Genomic DNA, 21362 nt, shown 5'->3' on the forward strand with positions numbered 1-21362 from the left:
TACAACCTCCCAGTCCATTTTCATTTATTTTTACTTCTTGCATCATTCTAGTGCTTAAATTCATCCTTCTCTTTCTTAAATCTATAAACAGCAATTTGCAAGGGAGATAAACTTTCTCCACATCTGATCCTTAACAAGCTAAGATTCTATCTCCAAAAGCTATTTCTGCCAGATCTAAGAGCCAAGTCTTAAAGCAGTCAAAGACATCAAGTTAAAAAAATAAAAAAAGAAATTACATAAAATTGAAAACAACACACGGAATTTAGCCATCCTCTCCCATTCGTCCATCTGTTTGTCTCCTGTAACTCCGGACTGTGGTCTAATTATGAGGGAAAATGAGATGACAAGCTGTTGGCATTATAATGATATTAATAGAAAGAATTCACACTACTAATGACAATAAGACTTATTACTTAATTCACATGGCTACTATTTATGTAGTGATCATGCAGTATGCTTAATACGTATCAGACATTTAATTTATTCTATAATTTGGTCTTTTCAACAATCATATCCAGGAGGTGGTATCTCATTCCAATATCGTTTTTGTAGTTCTATTCAGCGTTTTCACATGAAGGCGGGAACTCTCAGGAGTCACTTCTTAGCCACGATCTCAGAGTTTACAATTTACAAAGCCAGTATCTGAATCTAGGGTGACCCTGATGGTGGAGCTCATGCTCATTTCACTTAACAGACAATGTCTCACGTTGTAAAAAATATCACGTTGTAAAAAATTTTTAAGAAACATGTGCACACATTAAATTGGAGACTGGTATTTTTTTTTTAAACTGGACCTTCAAGCCACACTATAAAAATAAAGACATTCATCAAAAAGGTGTTTATGGTTTTATAATGATCTGACAACTAAATTGCTTGTTCAGTTTGAGTTGTGTAATGTTGTTCCCAATTAGATTAAATATTAAGAATCCAATTTGCCAACTGCTAACAAAATTGCTGAACATTGCACACAGTCAGGGGAATTGCTTTTAATGAAGAACAAATGGAAGTAAAGTGCTAGAAAATGAAAGTGCCATCTATAAATGTTTTAATAGATAGATTTAGCATTTTCAAATGTGGATTGTTAAGTATTCTCCACACTGGAATGATGTGTGGACTTCAGTTGCCTTAATTAAAGAACTACTGTTTGCAGAGTCATTGTGAGCAAATCCAGTTGTGAAATGGCCTATGCATATCATCTGTCTATAATCCTGAAAAGCAAAAGGCAGAAGGGCGGCTGTGTTTGTGAGACTCCAGGGAAATGGGGCTTTAGTTTCCTCTTGTTTCCTTTCTGTGCCTCAGTCTCTTCGGAGCAGGGAAAAGCAGGGCACGATTTGTATAGTGCAGTTGCCAGTGTGATGGCCAGCAACATCACTCTACCGGCTGAGTCCTCTAAAGCATCCTTCTTTCTACTTTAGAGTTCTTCCTGAGGGCTATCACTCCCCCTACACCTGCAGTGAGGGCTGCACACCTTTATTCTGTGTACTCATAGCACAAATACCTGTTTTGTGCCAGATGTCCATCCTTTGTCAGGCTCTCCCGTAAGCACTTGCTTACACTATCTGCCCTAGTTGCTCCTCACCACATTGCTAATAGGTAATTGCTATTATTATTGCTATTTTATTGTATTTATTTCTTTGAGACAGCCTCTCTCTGTCACCCAGGGTGGAGTGCAGTGGCTGCATCTCAGCTCACTGCAACCTCCACCTCCCAGGTTCAGGCGATTCCCCTTCCTCAGCCTCCTGAGTAGCTGAGATTACAGGTGTGCACCACCACACCTGGCTAATTTTTGTATTTTTAGTAGAGATGAGGTTTTACCATCTTGGCCAGGCTGATCTTGAACTCCTGACCTCAGGTGATCTGCCTGTCTCTGCCTCCCAAAGTGCTGGGATTACAGGTGTGAGCCACCATGCCTGGACTTATAATTGCTATTTTATAGTGGAGGCAATAAATGATTACAGATGTGCTGCATATATATCCATGGTATATGCCATATAGAAGGTGTTCACAGCATTCAGCAGCATACTAGCAAATAACAAACAGTCAATAAGTGCAGAGCAGCATTAAATAGAAGTCAAGTGCCCTAGTCTCAATTTTAAAATGTTGCAATGCAATATAAATACTGTCACTACAGCATGGCCATATGTTTAACAACTTGATCTTAAACCCTATGCAAATGCAGCTACCAAAACCATGCAATGATATTTGAATGTAACATGGTTGTTGACATGATCCAAATTTTACTTAAAATATGCTCAGATTATTTGTGGGCTATTAATTTTGATTAATGATTTTGTAGGAAACTGTTGATTCTTGACACTGTCTGAGAGATCCACCCCTCTCTCTCTGCATCTGTAGAATGGGACTAATAGTAATACATACCCTATAGAGTTGATCTTAAAGTCCCAGGTAAGCTATAATTTATTATGCAAATACTATTATTTTAGTTTCTATGATTGCTACAGTTATTTGAATAAAAGCCAGACCTATTTTGAGCTGCTTTCCTATAGAATTAAATATTCTGATATGATGGGATTCCCTAAGTGGCCTCCCATGTGGCTTAGTGATCCCTCAGAAAGCCTGATGTGTTTTCTGCAGGAGCCAAGACAGAGCTAACATTAGCACTGAGCATCTTTTATAGAATGGCAAAAAATGGTGGTGATTAGGAGCATGGCTCTGGGATCAGGTACACCTCATTCAAATCACAGCCATGCCTCATACTGATGGTCCAATTTTGAGACAGAAAAGTCACTTCTGCTCCCCCACCCCACACTAAATATGATTCTGAATGAATGCCCTGTGAGGCTCAGGCAAGGAAGTTCATGAGGGGCTAAATGGGTGTGTGTATGCTTGGTATCAGAACATAGAATATGTTTCCCATGCTGGTCTGTTCTGATCTACTTTCCGGATTCCCTACAGACTGCACCATGTATAGAAAGCCTATTGATATGGTTTGGCTCTGTGTCTGCACCCAAAGTCGAATTATAATTCCCAATGTTAGGGGGAGGGACCTGGTGGGAAGTGATTGGATCATAGCAATGGATTTCTTCCATGCTATTCTCGTGATAGTGAATTCTCACAAGATTTGATGGTTTAGAAGTGTGTGGCGCTTGCCTCCCTTACTCTGTCTCTTCTGCCACTATGTGAAGAAGGTGCTTGCTTCCCCTTCACCTTCCACCATGATTGTAAGTTTCCTGAGGCCTCCCAGTCATGCTTCCTGTTAAGCCTGCCAAACTTTGAGTCAATTAAACCTCTCTTCTTAATAAATTACCCAGTCTCAGGGAGTTTGTTATAGCAATGCAAGAATGAACTAATACACCCATCAAGCATAGTAGGGGGAGAGAAAAAGACCAAATTCATACAAGAGATCTTAGAACTCACAATAAGAGAGTCATAGCTGCTGACTCTGTGCCTGCCCCAGTGTCAGCTGAAGGAATTTAATGCCTTGTATAATTAAAATTAGAAAAGCATGAAAGTTGAAATCTCTAAGGCACCATAGTGAACCGCTGCAACTTTCAAATTAGAAACAGACACAATGGTCACAACGTCCAGAGGCACCGAGACTGATAGCTTACTTATCAGAGATGGGAGTAATCATTGCTTAACCCTTCACACTCTACATAATTAATCCTATTTATCTGATGGCTGTTTCTTCTTACTCTTGCTGTTTTCGTTATCTCTTTTCTCATTGTCTTGCCCTCAGTTGAGAAGCCACCTTTCTATTTGGGGACTTTAATTCTGGTGAATTCAGAATAGTCCCATGTGGGATAAAGAGCTTGGCTTTTGAGTCAGGCTGTGCTGTTTTGGAATGCCAAATTTGTATCTTAGCAATTGTGGGACTGGGGGCCATTGACTTAACCTCTCTTGGCCCATTCCGCTTATACAAAATTTATACCATGATTACAACTTTCCTAAGGGTTTGAGGGACCAGAAACCAGAGCCAGTGAGAAGCCAGAGTCACAGAGAAAGGCCTACCTGTATCTCCCTGAAGGGCACAAAATCACATGGTTTGGACATAGCTAATATGACGCTAGTTTCCTAGGAATTGATTCTTGATCAACATGCTATGCCCAACCCTCCATGACCTGACCCGATTCAGTCTGTCCATTGAGCTTCATCTCCTGCTTCTCCCCTGGACTCTGGCAGCCCACATCTGATTCTATCTCCCTGCACTTTGTTATTTTACTTACTCTATGCCCATGTTTATGATGGCTTCTGTGCTTCTCACACCCTCCTCTTACCCCTTATGTATCTACCTATGCCTTCAAGGTCCAACTGCAGCAGCATCTCTCCAGGAAGCCTTTTTCTAGCCCTACCTGTTAAATGGCTCTGGGTGCCCCATCACACACTCTCTACATCCTGTGGTTTCCTTTGGTATCATATTTACCACATTGTGCTGCAATGATGTGTTTGTGACCCTGATTTCTTCAATTTGGGTATATTCTCCTCCAGGTGAGGACAGTATTCATTAACCTCTGGAGTTCAAGTGTTCACCACAGTGATGGGCACACAGGAAGCACCAAAAAAACCCCAGCAGTTAGGATCATGAGGATCAATGGTACTGACCCCATTGATTGCTGAGGAATATTCAGAAACCCAACCACAATACTTCTAATATGAAAATATAGTTATCTAAAGTCAAACAGATTAATAACACCAATTTATGTATTCATGCAACATGCGTCATAGGTATTAAGGTGATTTATAAGATGGTTATGAATTATTCATAGTCAATATATCAACTTATCTAACTAATAATGAGTTATTTTTTAAAAGTTCTGAATAGGTCAGAATTTCTTGGCAATGTAAGAATTGACTAATTGACTAGTTTACTAATATCACTTAAGTACACCAGTGAAAGGATTAATATGGAATTCCTACCAATAATAATCATAATCAGAAGACCAATGTTTGTCATGCTTTATGATGGCAAAGAACTGTTTCCCCTTTGTCCTCACTCTTGCCTTCTGAGGGCAGCAAAGTCTCTGTCCAAAGGGAGTAGCAAAGCCTGGACTTGACCTTGGGTCTTTCCTCTAATTCTAAATCTGCTGATATTTTTGTGGGACTCCGTTTCTTTGCCTCACAAAATATATTTTTAAAAATCACTTTGCCATCATTTTGAAATAAACTGGATCAGAAAGAATAGTTTTTAAAAATGCTGTATAAAACAAGACTTAGAGAGGAAAGAAAACAATATTTAGGAATAAGAAATGAAAACCATGAGCCAAAAAGATTGTTGAGGTCTGATTTTCAGCTACGTAATTTGTACCTGCCTTTTGGATCACAATGGAATAGCTAAGACTTCCAGAGGTATTCATTTAGTCTAATGATTTTCAAACTTTTTGTTTTTTTAATTTTTAGAATCCAGCATATAAAAGTGCTATAAACAAAACAGATTTGTTGAAATGGGAATACCACCCACTGACCTATTTGAACTGTCTACCCAACACTGACTAACTCTCCTGTGTGCCACCCCCCAACCCCAATTCCTGAGCACCCTGGGTGACAGGAGGTTTCTGAGGCCATCTGTCCACAGTGGAGTGGTGATAACCTCAGTGGCCTCATCATCCAAGGAGATCCAATCTGAAGTTGGGTGTGAAGCAGCACTGAAAAACAATACCTTCTTTTCCCCAAGTGAGTGCTGAACCAATTGGATAGGACAAATTGCAGATTTTTGTTTATGTCTTTGGGCAAAAAGATACATAGAGTAGTGAGCCCTGGATTTAACTACTTACCCACCCTGGTATGGCAGTACTATCAGCTACCAGCCTCCATTGCAGAATGCCTCCTTCACCAGGCTACTCCAGGGTGAGAGTGATGGAGATTGACACCTTTGAGGGAGAACAAAGCAGACCTGTTTCTTATTCAAAACTCAACATTTGCCCAATAAATGGGCAGAGAAAGCCCAGGATTATTATGCTAATGGCTGTCCCTCCATGTTGAAAAGACATTAAGAGTGGAAAATTCGCCTTCTCACCCACAGTATGTGCCTGCATGTAATGCCCATCCATTGACTCTAGCTCCACTCTGTGGTATCTTATGCAATGAGCTCTCCCTCAGGAGCCTTCAGAAAGCTGAAGGCATCTCTCAGGCTTCACAGAGACCCTCATCTTCTTTAAGTATTGTTTCAGGCAGGATGCGGTGACTCATGCTTGTAATCCCAGCATTTTGGGAGGCCGAGGCAGGCAGATAATTTGAGGTTGGGAGTTCAAGACCAGCCTGACCAACATGATGAAACTCCATCTCTACTAAAAAACACAAAAATTAGTCTGGCATGGTGACGGGAGCCTGTAATCCCAGCTACTTGGGAGGCTGAGGCACTTGAACCTAGGAGGCAGAGGTTGTAGTGAGCCAAAATTGCACCACTGAACTCCAGCCTGGACAACAAAGCGAGACAAGTCTCAAAAAAAAAAAAAAAAAAGGAAAAAAGAAAAGAAACCAACCAACCAAACAAAAAGAACACACACACACACACACACCCACCCATACCCACACCATACACACAAAGTATTGTTTCAGTCAACCACACAGAGTTATTGCCAACTATGTTAAAGTAGCTGAGAATAGAAGATGATCAATATTTTCTCCCTGATTTCCACGAGGGACACAGTAGTACAACAGATTTCTAGAGGGAGAAGAACACAAAACTGAGTTTATTTCTCATGTGGACAGAGCCATATAGATGTCTCTGTGATCACTCAACGGTCACTTTTAGGATCCTTTGATGCTGGAGCCATGCGTAGGTGGAGATGATGCTGGAGTAGTGTGTAGGTGAAGGGGATGATAGGGTTCTGGGTAGGCGGAGGGGATGCTGGAGTTGTGTGTAGGTGGAGGGGATGGTAGAGTTGTGGGTAGGCTGAGGGGATGCTGGAGTTGTGTGTAGGCGGAGGGGATGCTGGAGTTGTGTGTAGGCGGAGGGGATGCTGGAGTTGTGTGTAGGCGGAGGGGATGCTGGAGTTGTGTGTAGGCGGAGGGGATGCTGGAGTTGTGTGTAGGCGGAGGGGATGCTGGAGTTGTGTGTAGGTGGAGGGGATGCTGGAGTTGTGTGTAGGCTGAGGGGATGCTGGAGTTGTGTGTAGGTGGAGGGGATGCTGGAGTTGTGTGTAGGTGGAGGGGATGCTGGAGTTGTGTGTAGGCGGAGGGGATGCTGGAGTTGTGTGTAGGCGGAGGGGATGCTGGAGTTGTGTGTAGGCGGAGGGGATGCTGGAGTTGTGTGTAGGTGGAGGGGATGCTGGAGTTGTGTGTAGGTGGAGGGGATGCTGGAGTTGTGTGTAGGTGGAGGGGATGCTGGAGTTGTGTGTAGGCGGAGGGGATGCTGGAGTTGTGTGTAGGCGGAGGGGATGCTGGAGTTGTGTGTAGGCGGAGGGGATGCTGGAGTTGTGTGTAGGCGGAGGGGATGCTGGAGTTGTGTGTAGGTGGAGGGGATGCTGGAGTTGTGTGTAGGCTGAGGGGATGCTGGAGTTGTGTGTAGGTGGAGGGGATGCTGGAGTTGTGTGTAGGTGGAGGGGATGCTGGAGTTGTGTGTAGGTGGAGGGGATGGTAGAGTTGTGTGTAGGTGGAGGGGATGGTAGAGTTCTGGGTAGGTGGAGGGGATGCTGGAGTTGTGTGTAGGCTGAGGGGATGCTGGAGTTGTGTGTAGGTGGAGGGGATGCTGGAGTTGTGTGTAGGCTGAGGGGATGCTGGAGTTGTGTGTAGGTGGAGGGGATGCTGGAGTTGTGTGTAGGTGGAGGGGATGCTGGAGTTGTGTGTAGGTGGAGGGGATGCTGGAGTTGTGTGTAGGTGGAGGGGATGCTGGAGTTGTGTGTAGGTGGAGGGGATGGTAGAGTTGTGTGTAGGTGGAGGGGATGCTGGAGTTGTGTGTAGGCTGAGGGGATGCTGGAGTTGTGTGTAGGTGGAGGGGATGCTGGAGTTGTGTGTAGGTGGAGGGGATGCTGGAGTTGTGTGTAGGTGGAGGGGATGCTGGAGTTGTGTGTAGGTGGAGGGGATGCTGGAGTTGTGTGTAGGTGGAGGGGATGGTAGAGTTGTGTGTAGGTGGAGGGGATGCTGGAGTTGTGTGTAGGTGGAGGGGATGCTGGAGTTGTGTGTAGGTGGAGGGGATGCTGGAGTTGTGTGTAGGCTGAGGGGATGCTGGAGTTGTGTGTAGGTGGAGGGGATGCTGGAGTTGTGTGTAGGCTGAGGGGATGCTGGAGTTGTGTGTAGGTGGAGGGGATGCTGGAGTTGTGTGTAGGTGGAGGGGATGCTGGAGTTGTGTGTAGGTGGAGGGGATGCTGGAGTTGTGTGTAGGCGGAGGGGATGCTGGAGTTGTGTGTAGGCGGAGGGGATGCTGGAGTTGTGTGTAGGTGGAGGGGATGCTGGAGTTGTGTGTAGGCTGAGGGGATGCTGGAGTTGTGTGTAGGTGGAGGGGATGCTGGAGTTGTGTGTAGGCTGAGGGGATGCTGGAGTTGTGTGTAGGTGGAGGGGATGCTGGAGTTGTGTGTAGGTGGAGGGGATGCTGGAGTTGTGTGTAGGTGGAGGGGATGGTAGAGTTCTGGGTAGGTGGAGGGGATGCTGGAGTTGTGTGTAGGCTGAGGGGATGCTGGAGTTGTGTGTAGGTGGAGGGGATGCTGGAGTTGTGTGTAGGCTGAGGGGATGCTGGAGTTGTGTGTAGGTGGAGGGGATGCTGGAGTTGTGTGTAGGTGGAGGGGATGGTAGAGTTGTGTGTAGGTGGAGGGGATGGTAGAGTTCTGGGTAGGTGGAGGGGATGCTGGAGTTGTGTGTAGGTGGAGGGGATGCTGGAGTTGTGTGTAGGTGGAGGGGATGCTGGAGTTGTGTGTAGGTGGAGGGGATGGTAGAGTTGTGTGTAGGTGGAGGGGATGATAGGGTTCTGGGTAGGTGGAGGGGATGCTGGAGTTGTGTGTAGGTGGAGGGGATGCTGGAGTTGTGTGTAGGTGGAGGGGATGGTAGAGTTGTGTGTAGGTGGAGGGGATGATAGGGTTCTGGGTAGGTGGAGGGGATGTTGGAGTTGTGTGTAGGTGGAGGGGATGCTGGAGTTGTGTGTAGGTGGAGGGGATGGTAGAGTTGTGGGTAGGTGGAGGGGATGCTGGAGTTGTGTGTAGGTGGAGGGGATGCTGGAGTTGTGTGTAGGTGGAGGGGATGCTGGAGTTGTGTGTAGGCTGAGGGGATGCTGGAGTTGTGTGTAGGTGGAGGGGATGGTAGAGTTGTGTGTAGGTGGAGGGGATGGTAGAGTTGTGTGTAGGTGGAGGGGATGCTGGAGTTGTGTGTAGGTGGAGGGGATGCTGGAGTTGTGTGTAGGTGGAGGGGATGGTAGAGTTGTGTGTAGGTGGAGGGGATGCTGGAGTTGTGTGTAGGTGGAGGGGATGCTGGAGTTGTGTGTAGGTGGAGGGGATGCTGGAGTTGTGTGTAGGTGGAGGGGATGCTGGAGTTGTGTGTAGGTGGAGGGGATGGTAGAGTTGTGTGTAGGTGGAGGGGATGATAGGGTTCTGGGTAGGTGGAGGGGATGCTGGAGTTGTGTGTAGGTGGAGGGGATGCTGGAGTTGTGTGTAGGTGGAGGGGATGGTAGAGTTGTGTGTAGGTGGAGGGGATGATAGGGTTCTGGGTAGGTGGAGGGGATGCTGGAGTTGTGTGTAGGTGGAGGGGATGGTAGAGTTGTGGGTAGGCGGAGGGGATGCTGGAGTTGTGTGTAGGTGGAGGGGATGGTAGAGTTGTGGGTAGGCGGAGGGGATGCTGGAGTTGTGTGTAGGTGGAGGGGATGGTAGAGTTGTGGGTAGGCGGAGGGGATGCTGGAGTTGTGTGTAGGTGGAGGGGATGCTGGAGTTGTGTGTAGGTGGAGGGGATGGTAGAGTTGTGTGTAGGTGGAGGGGATGCTGGAGCCCTGGATAGGTGGAGGAGATGGTAGAGCTGTGCATAGGTGGAGGGGATGATAGAGCTGTGTGTAGGTGGAGGGCATGATAGAGCTGTGGGTAGTGAAGGGGATGCTGGAGCCTTGCATAGGTGGAGGTGATACGGAACTGTGTGTTGGAGGTGCTGCTGGAGTCCTGAGCATGTGGAGGGGATGCTGAACTATGCATAGATGGCGGGGATACTGGAGCTGTGTGTAGGTGAAGGGGATGCTGGAGTCTTGCATAGGTGGAGAGGGGATGCTGAGCTGTGTGTAGGTGGAGGTGCTGCTGGAGCTGTGTGAAGTGGGAGGGCAGCAAGACCATATATGCATAATGGAGCAGTTACCGGGGTCAGAACATGACCTTGACCCAGGTTTCTGAATTGCCTTCCCACTCCTACACCCACCCCTCAGTTCTAGTCCAGCAGCTCCTGCTCCCTTTTTCTCATACTCGGATACACTCCCTGGAATGTCAATGAGGAGACAACATGGGTACCTTTGACTCCAGTGGTATTAATAGAAAAAGCCGTTTTTGAATTTCATATTTTAAATTTTTGATGAGAAATACTTGCCGTTCAACTCAAAGCTGGTCGCCACAATGCAGAGTACAGGGACACATAATTTAGGTATTGCTGACTAAAAGCTCAGCAATTTGTGGCTGACAGAGAAGGTATTAAAGAGCCAGAAAGGTAAGCGATTTTCCCAGATCGCAGCTAGTTAGCAGCAAAGCTGCAGCTGGCGAAGAGGCTTTGCTTCTCTTTGTAATTGATGAAGCTGGTTTCCTTTTTAAACCTGGGCCCTGACCTGAGTTAGAAGTTCAACTCGACTGTTTCCTAGATGTGTGAACACAGGCAAACTATCTAAACTGCCTGAAGCTCAGTTCAAAGGGGAAGTTCAGCATCGAGATGAAACAGTAGGGGGTTTTCCAGCAGCACATCATGTCTGGAATCTTGAGCTGCCGCTTTCTTGCCATGAGACCTGCAAACATTGTTTACCCTTTTAAGGTTCACTTTTCCACTCTCCAAAATGGGTGTAAGTACTCAGGCTTATTGCATAGGATTGGCAAGAGAATTAAATGCTTAATACACATAAAACACTTAATTCCTGACATTTAAGAGTCAAATAGTAAGTGTTAGCTGTTTTTTATGATGATACTGTTTTGTTATCAGTGAAAATGGGATAATAATGTAAAACTCACTGAATCACCAAGAAGAGGAATCCAGGAACTAAGAATAGTACCAGACACACAGCAGACATATAATGAACACTAGACTGTTAATAGCATTATAGATTTTGAGGTCTGATAAACCTTAAATTTCTTTTTTCAATAAACCTCTGGAATATTAGAAGCCAATTCCATTTATGAGTTCCTCCATAATTGTAACACAAACAATGTACTGATATTTCTCGGTTAAAAATATGTCTTGCTTTTATGGGTCTGTTTGAATCATGTTGAAAAGTTCTCAGTATTTATCCTAGGCTGAGTTAAAATCGGGTTACATACATATTCCATATAAAGTATAAACAAGTACATTTCTATAGGACATACATTTCTATAGCATCATTATTATTGTAATCTAGGAAATCCTAATCCAAATCCCAGAATTGTGTGAATGTTCCACGATTCTAAAGTAGGAGGTGGTGAGGGTAAGCTGGACCCTGAGGCCAGGCCTGTATACATCAGGTCTACACCGTCATGCCATTGGGGTGCCCTGTAGAGGATGCTGTGACTCACTCATTCGTTCATTCTTTCTCTGTGTATTCGGTGAAATCTAGGTGCCAATTGTTTCAGTTTCAAAGACAACCTGAAAAATAAAACTAAAAAGTAAAAAAGTCTTTTTACTCCTAAAGTGTTCAGGGAGTATCGGAATGAGAGATACAGGAAGAATTGGTCTATTGAAGTATGCATGAGGAGGGGATGATTGGAGAATGTCACCGAGGAGGTGACATTTGACCTGTGTCTTGGTGACGAGTAGGGTTAATTCAGAAAGAAATTTCCAACAGCAAGAGCACAGGCCCTGTAGAGAAGTGCCACAAAAGTCCCGGAGGAAAACAAGAGATAGCAGGTGAACCTGGGAATGTGATGCATTAAGGCAGCAGTCCCCAAACCTGGGACACAGACTGGTACTGGCCTGTGGCCTGTTAGGAACCGGGCTGCATAGTAGGAGGTGAGTGACAGGTGAACCAGTGAAGCTTCATCTGTATTTACAGCTGCTCCCTGTCACTCACATTACCACCTGAGCTCTACATCCTGTCAGGTCAGTGGTGGCATTAGATTCCCAAGCATGAACCCTGTTGTGAACTGTACATGGCAGAGATCTAGGTTGCTCACTTCTTTTGAAAATCTAACACCTGATGGTCTGTCCCTGTCTCCCATCACCCCCAGATGGGACCGTCTAGTTCCGGGAAGCTTAGGACTATCACTGACTCTACATTATGGTGAATTGTATAATTATTTAATTGTATATTACAATGTAATAATAATAGAAATAAAGCGCACAGTAAATGTAATGCTCTTGAATCATCCCAAAACCATCCCCCACAACTTCAGTCTGTGGAAAAAATCATCTTCCATGAAACCAGTCCCTGGTGCCAAAAAGGAGGGGGACTACTGCTTTAAGGTGTAAAGTCCTTGAATGGCAAACAAAAGAATTCGAACTTTATCTTACAAACGGTGGATAATGATATGACCCGCTTGCACAGACAGGCGCTGCGGCGGAAGGTAAGATCAGAGCAGCAAGACACGTTAGATGGAATGGATGTGTTTAGTAATTCAATAAGCAATAGAGACAGCTCAACCTGGGGCAGAGGTAAGAGAATTTTAGAGGTAGAACCATCAAGACGTTCTGACAGATGCTCAAAGTGAGAACGAAGTCTGGAATCTGGAAGAACTTGTTGTGTTCTTGGATGCTGGAAAAAGTGGAGTCCGTTAAGGAAGACCAGAGGGAAAAGAAGGATCTGGTGAGCTCCATGCAAGATGGCTTTGTGACAGCTTGGCAAGCCAGTCAATTGGAAGTTTAGACAATACAGATCTAGAGTTCAGTGCAGGAATTAGACGTAGAGATGTAGATTTGAGAGACATTTGCATAAATGAAGTAGAAAGTAAAACATCTTAGCTAACAGTTATCAAGTACTAAACTGTATGTAAACCAAGCACTCCATAAGCATTTTAACTAACTTTATCCTGACTTTCCTCGTTGGGAAACTGGCACTTCCTATGTTAAAGGTCTAGCTCAGGCAACTTGCTAGCGAGGGTGCCACTGTGAGCGAGGTACAGGCCTGTCTGACTCCAGATTCTGCCTTCAAAACCAAATTGTGTCCCTGTGGAGCTCCCCACTAAGTTAAAATTCATTGTTAGGCTTCTGAGTGGATCACTGTTGAATCTTAAGCTGCACCATCCATAGACATGTTCACCGAGGCCGTCAATGAGCGTGTCCTAAGTAAGCAAAATTTCCTCTTAATGTGCACTGACTTTATACTGGAGCATTACATAAGTCTGCATTTTGCTGGAATAATCTCATTTAATCCTTAACAGCAACCCTCTGATGCTGATTTCAGGACTGTGCCCTCTTTTCAGGTGATGAACCCGCTGTGTGTGGAGGGGAAGAAACCTCCCCAAGGTGACATTGGTAGTAAGTGGGAAAGCAAAAACGAAGACTAATTGGGCATGGCTCATGCCTGGAATCCCACTACTTCTGAGAGGCGGAGGAGAGAGGGTCACTTAAACCTAGAAGTTCAAAACCAGCCTGGGCAACATCGTGAGACCTCATCTCTACAAAAAAGTTAAAACATTAGCCAAGTGTGATGGCACATGCCTGTAGTCCCAGCTACTCAGGAGACTGAGGTGGAAGGATCACTTGTTCCCAGGGGGTCGAGGCTGCAATGAGCCATGATTGCGCCACTGCACTCCAACCTGGGTAACAAAGCAAGGCCTTATCTCAAGCAAAACAAAAGAAACAGACTGTTTGCCCTGTATCTCATGCTGCAGACTCCATATTTAACCATACAAATATTTTCCCATTTGCAGTGGACTTACTTCGGTCTCAGAAGGGGAGAGGCGCCCTTTTTTTTTTTTTTTTTTTTTTTTTTGAGACAGAGTTTCGTTCTTGTTGCCCAGGCTGGAGTGCAATGGCATGATCTTGGCTCACCGCAACCTCCACCTCTCAGTTTCAAGCGATTCTCCTGCCTCAGCCTCCTGAGTAGCTGGGATTACAGGCATGCACCACCACTCCCGGCTAATTTTGCGTTTTCAGTAGAGACAGGGTTTCTCCACGTTGGTAAGGCTGGTCTCGAACTCCCGACCTGCTGTGATCTGCCCGCCTCAGCCTCCCAAAGTGCTGGGATTACAGGCGTGAGTCACTGTGCTCAGCTGAAAGGTGCCTATTTTTTGTCCTGCTTCTGTTGTGGGACAGGCCCAGGCCAGGGACCTTCTATTTGCGAGTTCATTCACAATGTAATGATCTGCCTGCCTGCTTCATTCTTGTTTTATTATTTAAGGTTTTCATTTCAGATTGCTGGAAAGACTGTTGCTAAAATGTTACTGCTTTGTGCTAGGGAAATGGCGCAAGGTTTTTCAGTGCTCTTCGTGCAATTCTAATGGAGGCCCACCGGCCCGTCCGCTCTGACACTGACTCTGCAGGTCTGTAGGACTGACCAATGGGGTTTTCTGCGGTATATCGCACACTTTCAATAAGTCGTGCTGCTGAGCAATTTATGAAGAATGGAAGGTTTATTTTTGTTTTGTTTTGTTTTGTTTATAATACTCTCTAGCCATAAATATTTTTTTTTCAGGATTTCTCTTTGGATTAGCATTTTGACTTATTATTATTTCAATAATCATACTGAATCAGCCTTGTGAAGATTCCCCGAAGTTTTCTTTAAGTGTCTCTTGAAAAATCTCTGTGACATTGGTGTCTAGTTTTAAAAGTCAAACTTGATAAGAGACTTCATAGATTCCTTGCCTTCTTTAATATGTCCTGAAGCTTTGCAGAATGAGACCAGGGTGATGGGACAGTGGAGCTGTGGCAGGTAGCGGGACCTGAAAATGGGACTCTCAGGACTGCTTGAAGCCAACTAGGGATTCATGACTACTGTATTTGGTGCCTTTGTTAATCTCCTTTCTGCTTTCATTTCTGCTTAGTCACAGCTGTCAGAGACACTGCAGGACTTGAATGCCTCAGTCAAAGCAAGCGGAGCTTTGTCCAGCATGTGTTCTCTGCCAGGCCTGGTTTCAGAGGCAGGTGTGGCATGCCGAGAAAGGACAACCTCGCTTCAGCCCTGAATCCTGAGAAACATTTCTTCTGCTGGCAAGCAGAGTGACCTTGCACATGTCACTCAGTTCTTTGAGCCATAGTCTTTTGATCTATGAAATGGAAATAAGAGTTTCTATTGTTATTGTTTGATCTGATCAGAACGAATTCCAATGTTTGGTGATAAAAGCAAGCAACAGAGAAATGTTCAGAGCATTCTCCAACTTATAAGTGTGTCTGTGCATGTTTTCAAGACATACACACATGTAGTATGTATACATATACAAGAGCATAGATGGGCAGTATTCCAGAAGAATCCACACGAAAAAATTATTAGACTATGGGGAATGGGACACTTCATGTTGTGTTTACTTTGATGATATTGGTAGGGTTTTGTTTCACCATATTTATATTCTACTTTGAAAATCAAAATGAGAGTGTCTGCCTTTCATGGTGCTTGCTGAAGATCAAAGGAGATAAAGTACAATAGGACTATCTAGATGCTTCATAAGCAGTGACTTCTTTCCTGCTCCACAGATCTGGCTGGTCTGATGTGCTCCATGCTGCATACAAGCTCTCCTCGACTTTCTACAGCCATACTGGCTTCTCCGTGTTAAACCTTAATATAATAGGAAAGTTGAGAAATGTGAATACATGGGTTACCCTGAACACAGACAGGGCAGTTGGTTGAGTTTTCTGGTTCTAAAATGGACAAGTCTTCTGATTCCAAAACTTGCTGAATGTCTTCAGTTCAAATCAGAAAGAATTTAACAAGCTTTTAATGCAAGACCAGGTTTCAGAGCTGAGAAATGCGAGCCATGGAGGGTAAAGTTCTGCAGAGGGTCTCTCTCCTGTACTCTGTGGTGTGATGTCCAGCCCTACCTTCAGATCTGAGCCGTTCGCTCTTCACACTGCTGGGAATGTTGGTGGCCAACAGCAATTGGCTAAGTATGGAGACTGCCCTATCTGGAGAGAGCTGCTCCTCCAAGGTCACACTTCCCTGCTAGGGTGATATGGTTTGACTCTGTGTCCCAACCCACATCTGATCTCGAACTGTAATTCCGATGTGTCAGGGGAAGAACCTGTAATCCCCACATGTTGAGCGAGGAGGTGAGTGGATCATTGGGGCAGTTTTCCCACTGCTGTTCTCATGATAGTGAGTAAGTTCTCATGAGATCTTATGGTTTCATAAGTGTTTGGAAGTTCCTCCTTTGCATTTCTCTCTCCTCATGCCTTGGAAGATGTGCCTGCTTCCTCTTCCTTCATGACTGTAAGTTTCCTGAGGCCTCCCCAGCCATGGGGAACTGTGAGTCAATTAAACGCCTTTCCTTTATAAATTACCCAGTCTCAGGTATTTCTTTATAGCACTGTGAAAGTGAACTAATACATAGGGTAACCTACACCAAGTACTGATCAGTGAATGGGTGCAAAGACCTGGTCCTTGCCCCAAGGCCGGGTAACTCTGCAGGCCCAGCACTCCCCACAGCATCAGCTGAGGTCTCTGTTGCACCCACAGGACAACGCAGTGCAGTTCCTCCACCCGTCCTGCTTTACAGCTGCACAGATGTTGCTCCTGAGAGCACAACCCAGTGACCCTCTCCTGGTTTCTCATAGTCTCTCACCTAAGACAGTATCAGAGGTAGATGGCGGCAGGCCTGAGACTTCTATCCGTTTCCTAACTTGTAGCACCTTGCATCACACATGACAATCATTGTGGTATGGTGATTAGAGAAGGTATAATAGTGCCCGTCATTATCTGCCTATACAACACCCTTGGGAGTGCAGATGATGTGCAGATGTGTGTCGACTCCAGGAGACTTGCTCAGCCCACATTGGATCAACTCAGCCCTCTTGGATGGCAGCTAGGAGAAAGGAGACCAAGCAAGGCAGGAGGCTCTCTGGTCATTGACTGTGCAGACTCACTCACAAAAGCCAAGGTGAAATGCCACCTGGCGTTTCTTCCAGCAGGCAGACAAGGCAGCCTGGGAACATGAAGAGCCACTGCCTCCTCCCATCACGGCCATGTGAGCAGTAGATGGGCACCAGCACATTACTCCAGACTCCCACCTACGTGCCCAGGCCTTTTCCCACACGATTCCTTTCTCTGCTCTAAGAACAAATCTCTCTTGAAATTCACCTCAGGACATCCTTCTCTGTTGAGTTGGCAAGAAAGAACCATCCTGTTCATTCCTTTTTGTCATGCCTAGGTCTCCAAGTGCACTGTAGACTTAGGTGTCTTTTCCTCATTGGACAAACTACTTTGTAATTCTACCAGTTTAATCCATTCTATTTCTACAAACAAAATATAGTGTTACAGTGTTGTGACACTGCATGCTCACATGCAGAGCTGTTTACAGGTGTGTGCAGAGCTGTTTATAGGTGTGCTTTCGGCATTGGTTACTTAACCTCACAACTTCATTCTACATTACAATGACACTTTCTTTTCCTCCTTTTCAGCATGACCTACTGCTCACTCACCTGCTGCAAAGGACTTTCTAAATTTCTCCTCTCTCTCTGAAAAGGAGCCCACAGCCACCTGTCCCATGGCCTCTATAGTGTACCCTGCAGTGGTGGGGAAAGGAGGTTTGTGTATTAGTCCGTTCTCAGGCTGCTAATAAAGACATACCCAAGGCTGGGTCATTTATAAAGGAAAGAGGTTTAATGGACTCACAGTTCCACATGGCTGGGGAGGCCTCACAATTATGGCAGAAAATGAAGGACGAGCAAAGTCATGTCTTACATGACGACAGGCAAGAGAGCATTTTCAGGGGAACTGCCCTTTATAAAACCATCAGATCTCATGAGACTTATTCACTGTCATAAGAACAGCATGGGAAAAACCCGCCCCCATGACTCAATTACCTCCCACTGGGTCCCTCCCATGACACGTGGGGATTATTACAATTCAAGATGAGACTTGAGTGGGGACACAGAGCCAAACCATATCAGCTTGTAAGTGGGGCCACTTGGTTGTCTCAAACCTGTGAGGCCAGTGTCCTCATCACCTTCACGATCATTTATTATTATTGTGATTATTGTTGCTATTTTATTATTTTAATCTGAATATAAGACAAAGGTGTGGCAGATTTCAGTGTTTTCTTACCTGGAGGGATAAAGAAGCGATTCCAGCTCAGGACTCTCTTTTTCTTGGAATCTTCAACCATGTTCCAGTTTTACTCAGGATGGGGTCTGCTTCCTTCCCTGAACCTCCAAACATTTTGTGAATGTGGGTGCGGGCAGATGGAGCATCAGGGCCCTGTGCTACCTGGGCCAGGTGCAATATGCCTCAACCTCTGTTTCTGTTTCACTCCGTAGGGAAGCTTCTACATCACCTCCGAGAACTGCATGCAGCATGCACACAAGTGGCACCGAGACCTGTGCCTGTTGCTCCTCCACGCTTACCGGGGACTCCGTCTCCACTTCCTGGTGATCATGCGGGACATCCCAGAGCTGCCACACACGGAGCTGGGTAAGGGCCCAGGACAGGGGCAAGCCCATCCCAGCAGCTCATGTGCCTCCTCCAGACAAGGGATGGGGAAAAGCTGGCATGCTTTTGTAAATGTCACAGGAATAACACTGGTCCAGGTAGGTTTGGGCTGTGATTTTCATTGTTCTAGCAGGAGAGGATCTGGGAAATGCAAATACAGTAAGAGAAGACACATGCTCTTTAAGGCACATTCATTCACTCACGCATTCATCTGCTAGACATCTATTACCTATTACACACCTGCCACCCCACTGCTTAATTTTAGGTTGCTTTCTAGAGGAAAATGCTCGTTTATAGCCTTTTCTTAATTAAGCTGTAATTATGGAATTGTAACTTACAAGAGTGTAAAACAGTCCTCATAAAGAACTATATATATACACATACACACACACACACACACACACACACATGCATCCATATATGCTTGATCTGGATGATTATAGAAACTTCTTAGTATCCATTACATTTGGTTATCTTGGGATCAGTTGACTTTTGCACATGGATTTTCCAAAGATGAGACATCATAGAAATCAGTGGGCTTGAATCTCTGTTGATTGACAGATGGTGGTCCTGAAACTCAGAGAGGTAAAAGGGTTGCTCAGCATCACACAGTGATGTGTGGCAGATCCATGACAAGAGCTCAGGGATCCCTTGGGGCAGAGTCCTCTGTATCATGTCACACTCAGTAACAACAGGTGATATGTCCTGGTTCTGCTCAAAGTTCTCTAATAAGGCCTCATTGCCTCTAGAACAGAGGCCAAGTCCTCAGCCTGCTTTTCAAGGATAACACCCATTTCAACATCAGAACCCTGCTGGGTACCTTGACTTCCGTATCTTTACCCTAGACCTCAACTGCTGAGATAACTGTGGTTTTGGCTGGGTTGATGGCCTTGCTCATTGTTTGTTGCTGCACTGAAATCATCACGTAAAAAAGATGTATTTGCATATTTTGCTTCCCAGCTAGACTGAGGTCTTTGAGAGCTGATTCCCCTCAGATCCCTGCTGCACTCTCTCCGGTATGTAGAGTAAAGGAGTAGGTACAAGGGGACAGTTGTTGAATTGAATCCGGAGCCTTCTTACCATAAGCTTTATCAGCTCTCACATCTTAGACAAATCCTGTACTCAGGCACTACTCTTTGAATCATGCAATCATCGAATTTTTTTCAAGTTCAAATCTTATGCATGCAGGAAAGACATGTACAGAATCACAGGGACTTTATATAGCTCAAATGAAAAAATGGAGATTTTTCAGTAGCTGTTGGATTCCTGATATAACTTTTAATATTATATTTCATTCAAAGGAGCTGAATTTATTTGTTCGTTCACACCCTCATCATATTTTACTGGACGTGTACTCTGTGTCAGATTCTGTGCTAGACACTGAGAATACATAGCCATGAATAGTGTATCAGAAGTTCATTTTGCCTTGTGGAGTTCAGGGACCTGAGTTCAGCGGTGAAGTAGAGAGGTAGCTACTAATTAGGTCATCAGCAAGACCGTAAGTTGCTAAGAGATGGTTTCCACTCACCTAGGCAAGCATGCTTTAATTAAAATCCATGCCAGAGCCGTGTACAAATGACTGACCACAGCATCATGGAACCAGAGGAGAGTTCAAACCCGGTCACAAATGTGACCATGAAAACAAATGGCCAGAGGCCACCTGGTTTCTGTTAATAAGATGGCCACGTTCTTCAGTATCAGAGCCGGTAGGGCTGAGCAGGAGGTTCTCAGGGCTTCTGATATTTTATCTTTAAGATAGAGATTCAAATCCATGTTCCATATATGATGCACAGATCTCTCTCTCTCTCTCTCTCTCTCTCTCTGTGTGTGTGTGTGTGTGTGTGTGTGTGTGTGTGTGTGTGTACCTGCAAAAATAGAAATAAACGTGGAATCTCTCCGGGCCACACAAGTGTTGTATGAATTTGGGACATGCTGCTTCTCATAACTGTGTGCATGGGGTGATATTGGCTTTTATCTAGTACTCAGTTCATGGCTCCAATCAGGTTTATTCTCCTGATAAGCACAATTCCATTAGGCAGTTAGAATAGACAGAAGGTCCTCAGCAATGTGTTGGTCTCTGTGACTTTAATGCCAATGTGAAACTTTTGCTTTTTCATTTAATAGCAACTGCTGCGTTTCACTATGTGTTCATTGAATCATACGGTTTATTTTTTCTTTCTAGAGGCCCTTGCTGTTGAAGAAACACTCTCTCAGCTGTGCTCAGAGCTGCAGGTAATTGGAGAGCTGGCGCTGGGGTCTGAATGAATGGCAGTAGTTTTGCAAGACAAATGCAGTTGCTCGCTTGCTATATAAAACAGAAGTGAAAAGACACCACTTGTGACTTCACTCTAGATACCAAGCTGGAGAAATATTCTTACATTCTGTTACCCTACATCACTGTGTTCTATAAGTATGTGCCTTGTTAGATATTTTGGAAAAACTAAACATGTTCACAGATTTTTGTTTCCCTGAGGCTTAGACTACACATATGTATTTGTCCATTACCCATCCATTGAACAAACATTTGTTGACTAGTAACTCAGTGCTTCTCACTGTGGATGACAGAATCTTGTACCTGTGCACAGATGGCCTCAGACATGGCAGGGATGCTAGATGACATGAAAACAGTGATGACAATGAAAACAGTCACGTGCATTTGCCAAAAAAAACCTCATCAAGCGTGCATTAAGAGTAAAGGCTGAATAAATATTTGACAAATGCATGCTGCTGCTATTTACTGTCTCTGGAACAC

General features: G+C 44.9%; 1 protein-coding gene across 13 annotated transcripts in view; it reads left to right on the forward strand.

Moving 5' to 3' along the window:
- LOC105488273 (family with sequence similarity 135 member B) overlaps nt 1–21362 on the forward strand; it is a 363325-nt gene that overhangs the window by 272604 nt on the left and 69359 nt on the right. For all 13 annotated transcript variants that reach the window (XR_011606684.1, XM_011752155.3, XM_011752152.3 and 10 more), the window contains 2 exons: nt 18439–18592; nt 20793–20842. Coding sequence is in view for 12 of the 13 variants with exons in the window: in XM_011752155.3 (XP_011750457.2) it covers nt 18439–18592; nt 20793–20842 (204 nt within the window). In the remaining variant the exon portion in view is untranslated. The remainder of the gene's footprint in view (nt 1–18438; nt 18593–20792; nt 20843–21362) is intronic.

The sequence above is a fragment of the Macaca nemestrina genome, chromosome 8 (assembly GCF_043159975.1).
Source record: "Macaca nemestrina isolate mMacNem1 chromosome 8, mMacNem.hap1, whole genome shotgun sequence".
Classification (NCBI taxonomy): domain Eukaryota; kingdom Metazoa; phylum Chordata; class Mammalia; order Primates; family Cercopithecidae; genus Macaca; species Macaca nemestrina.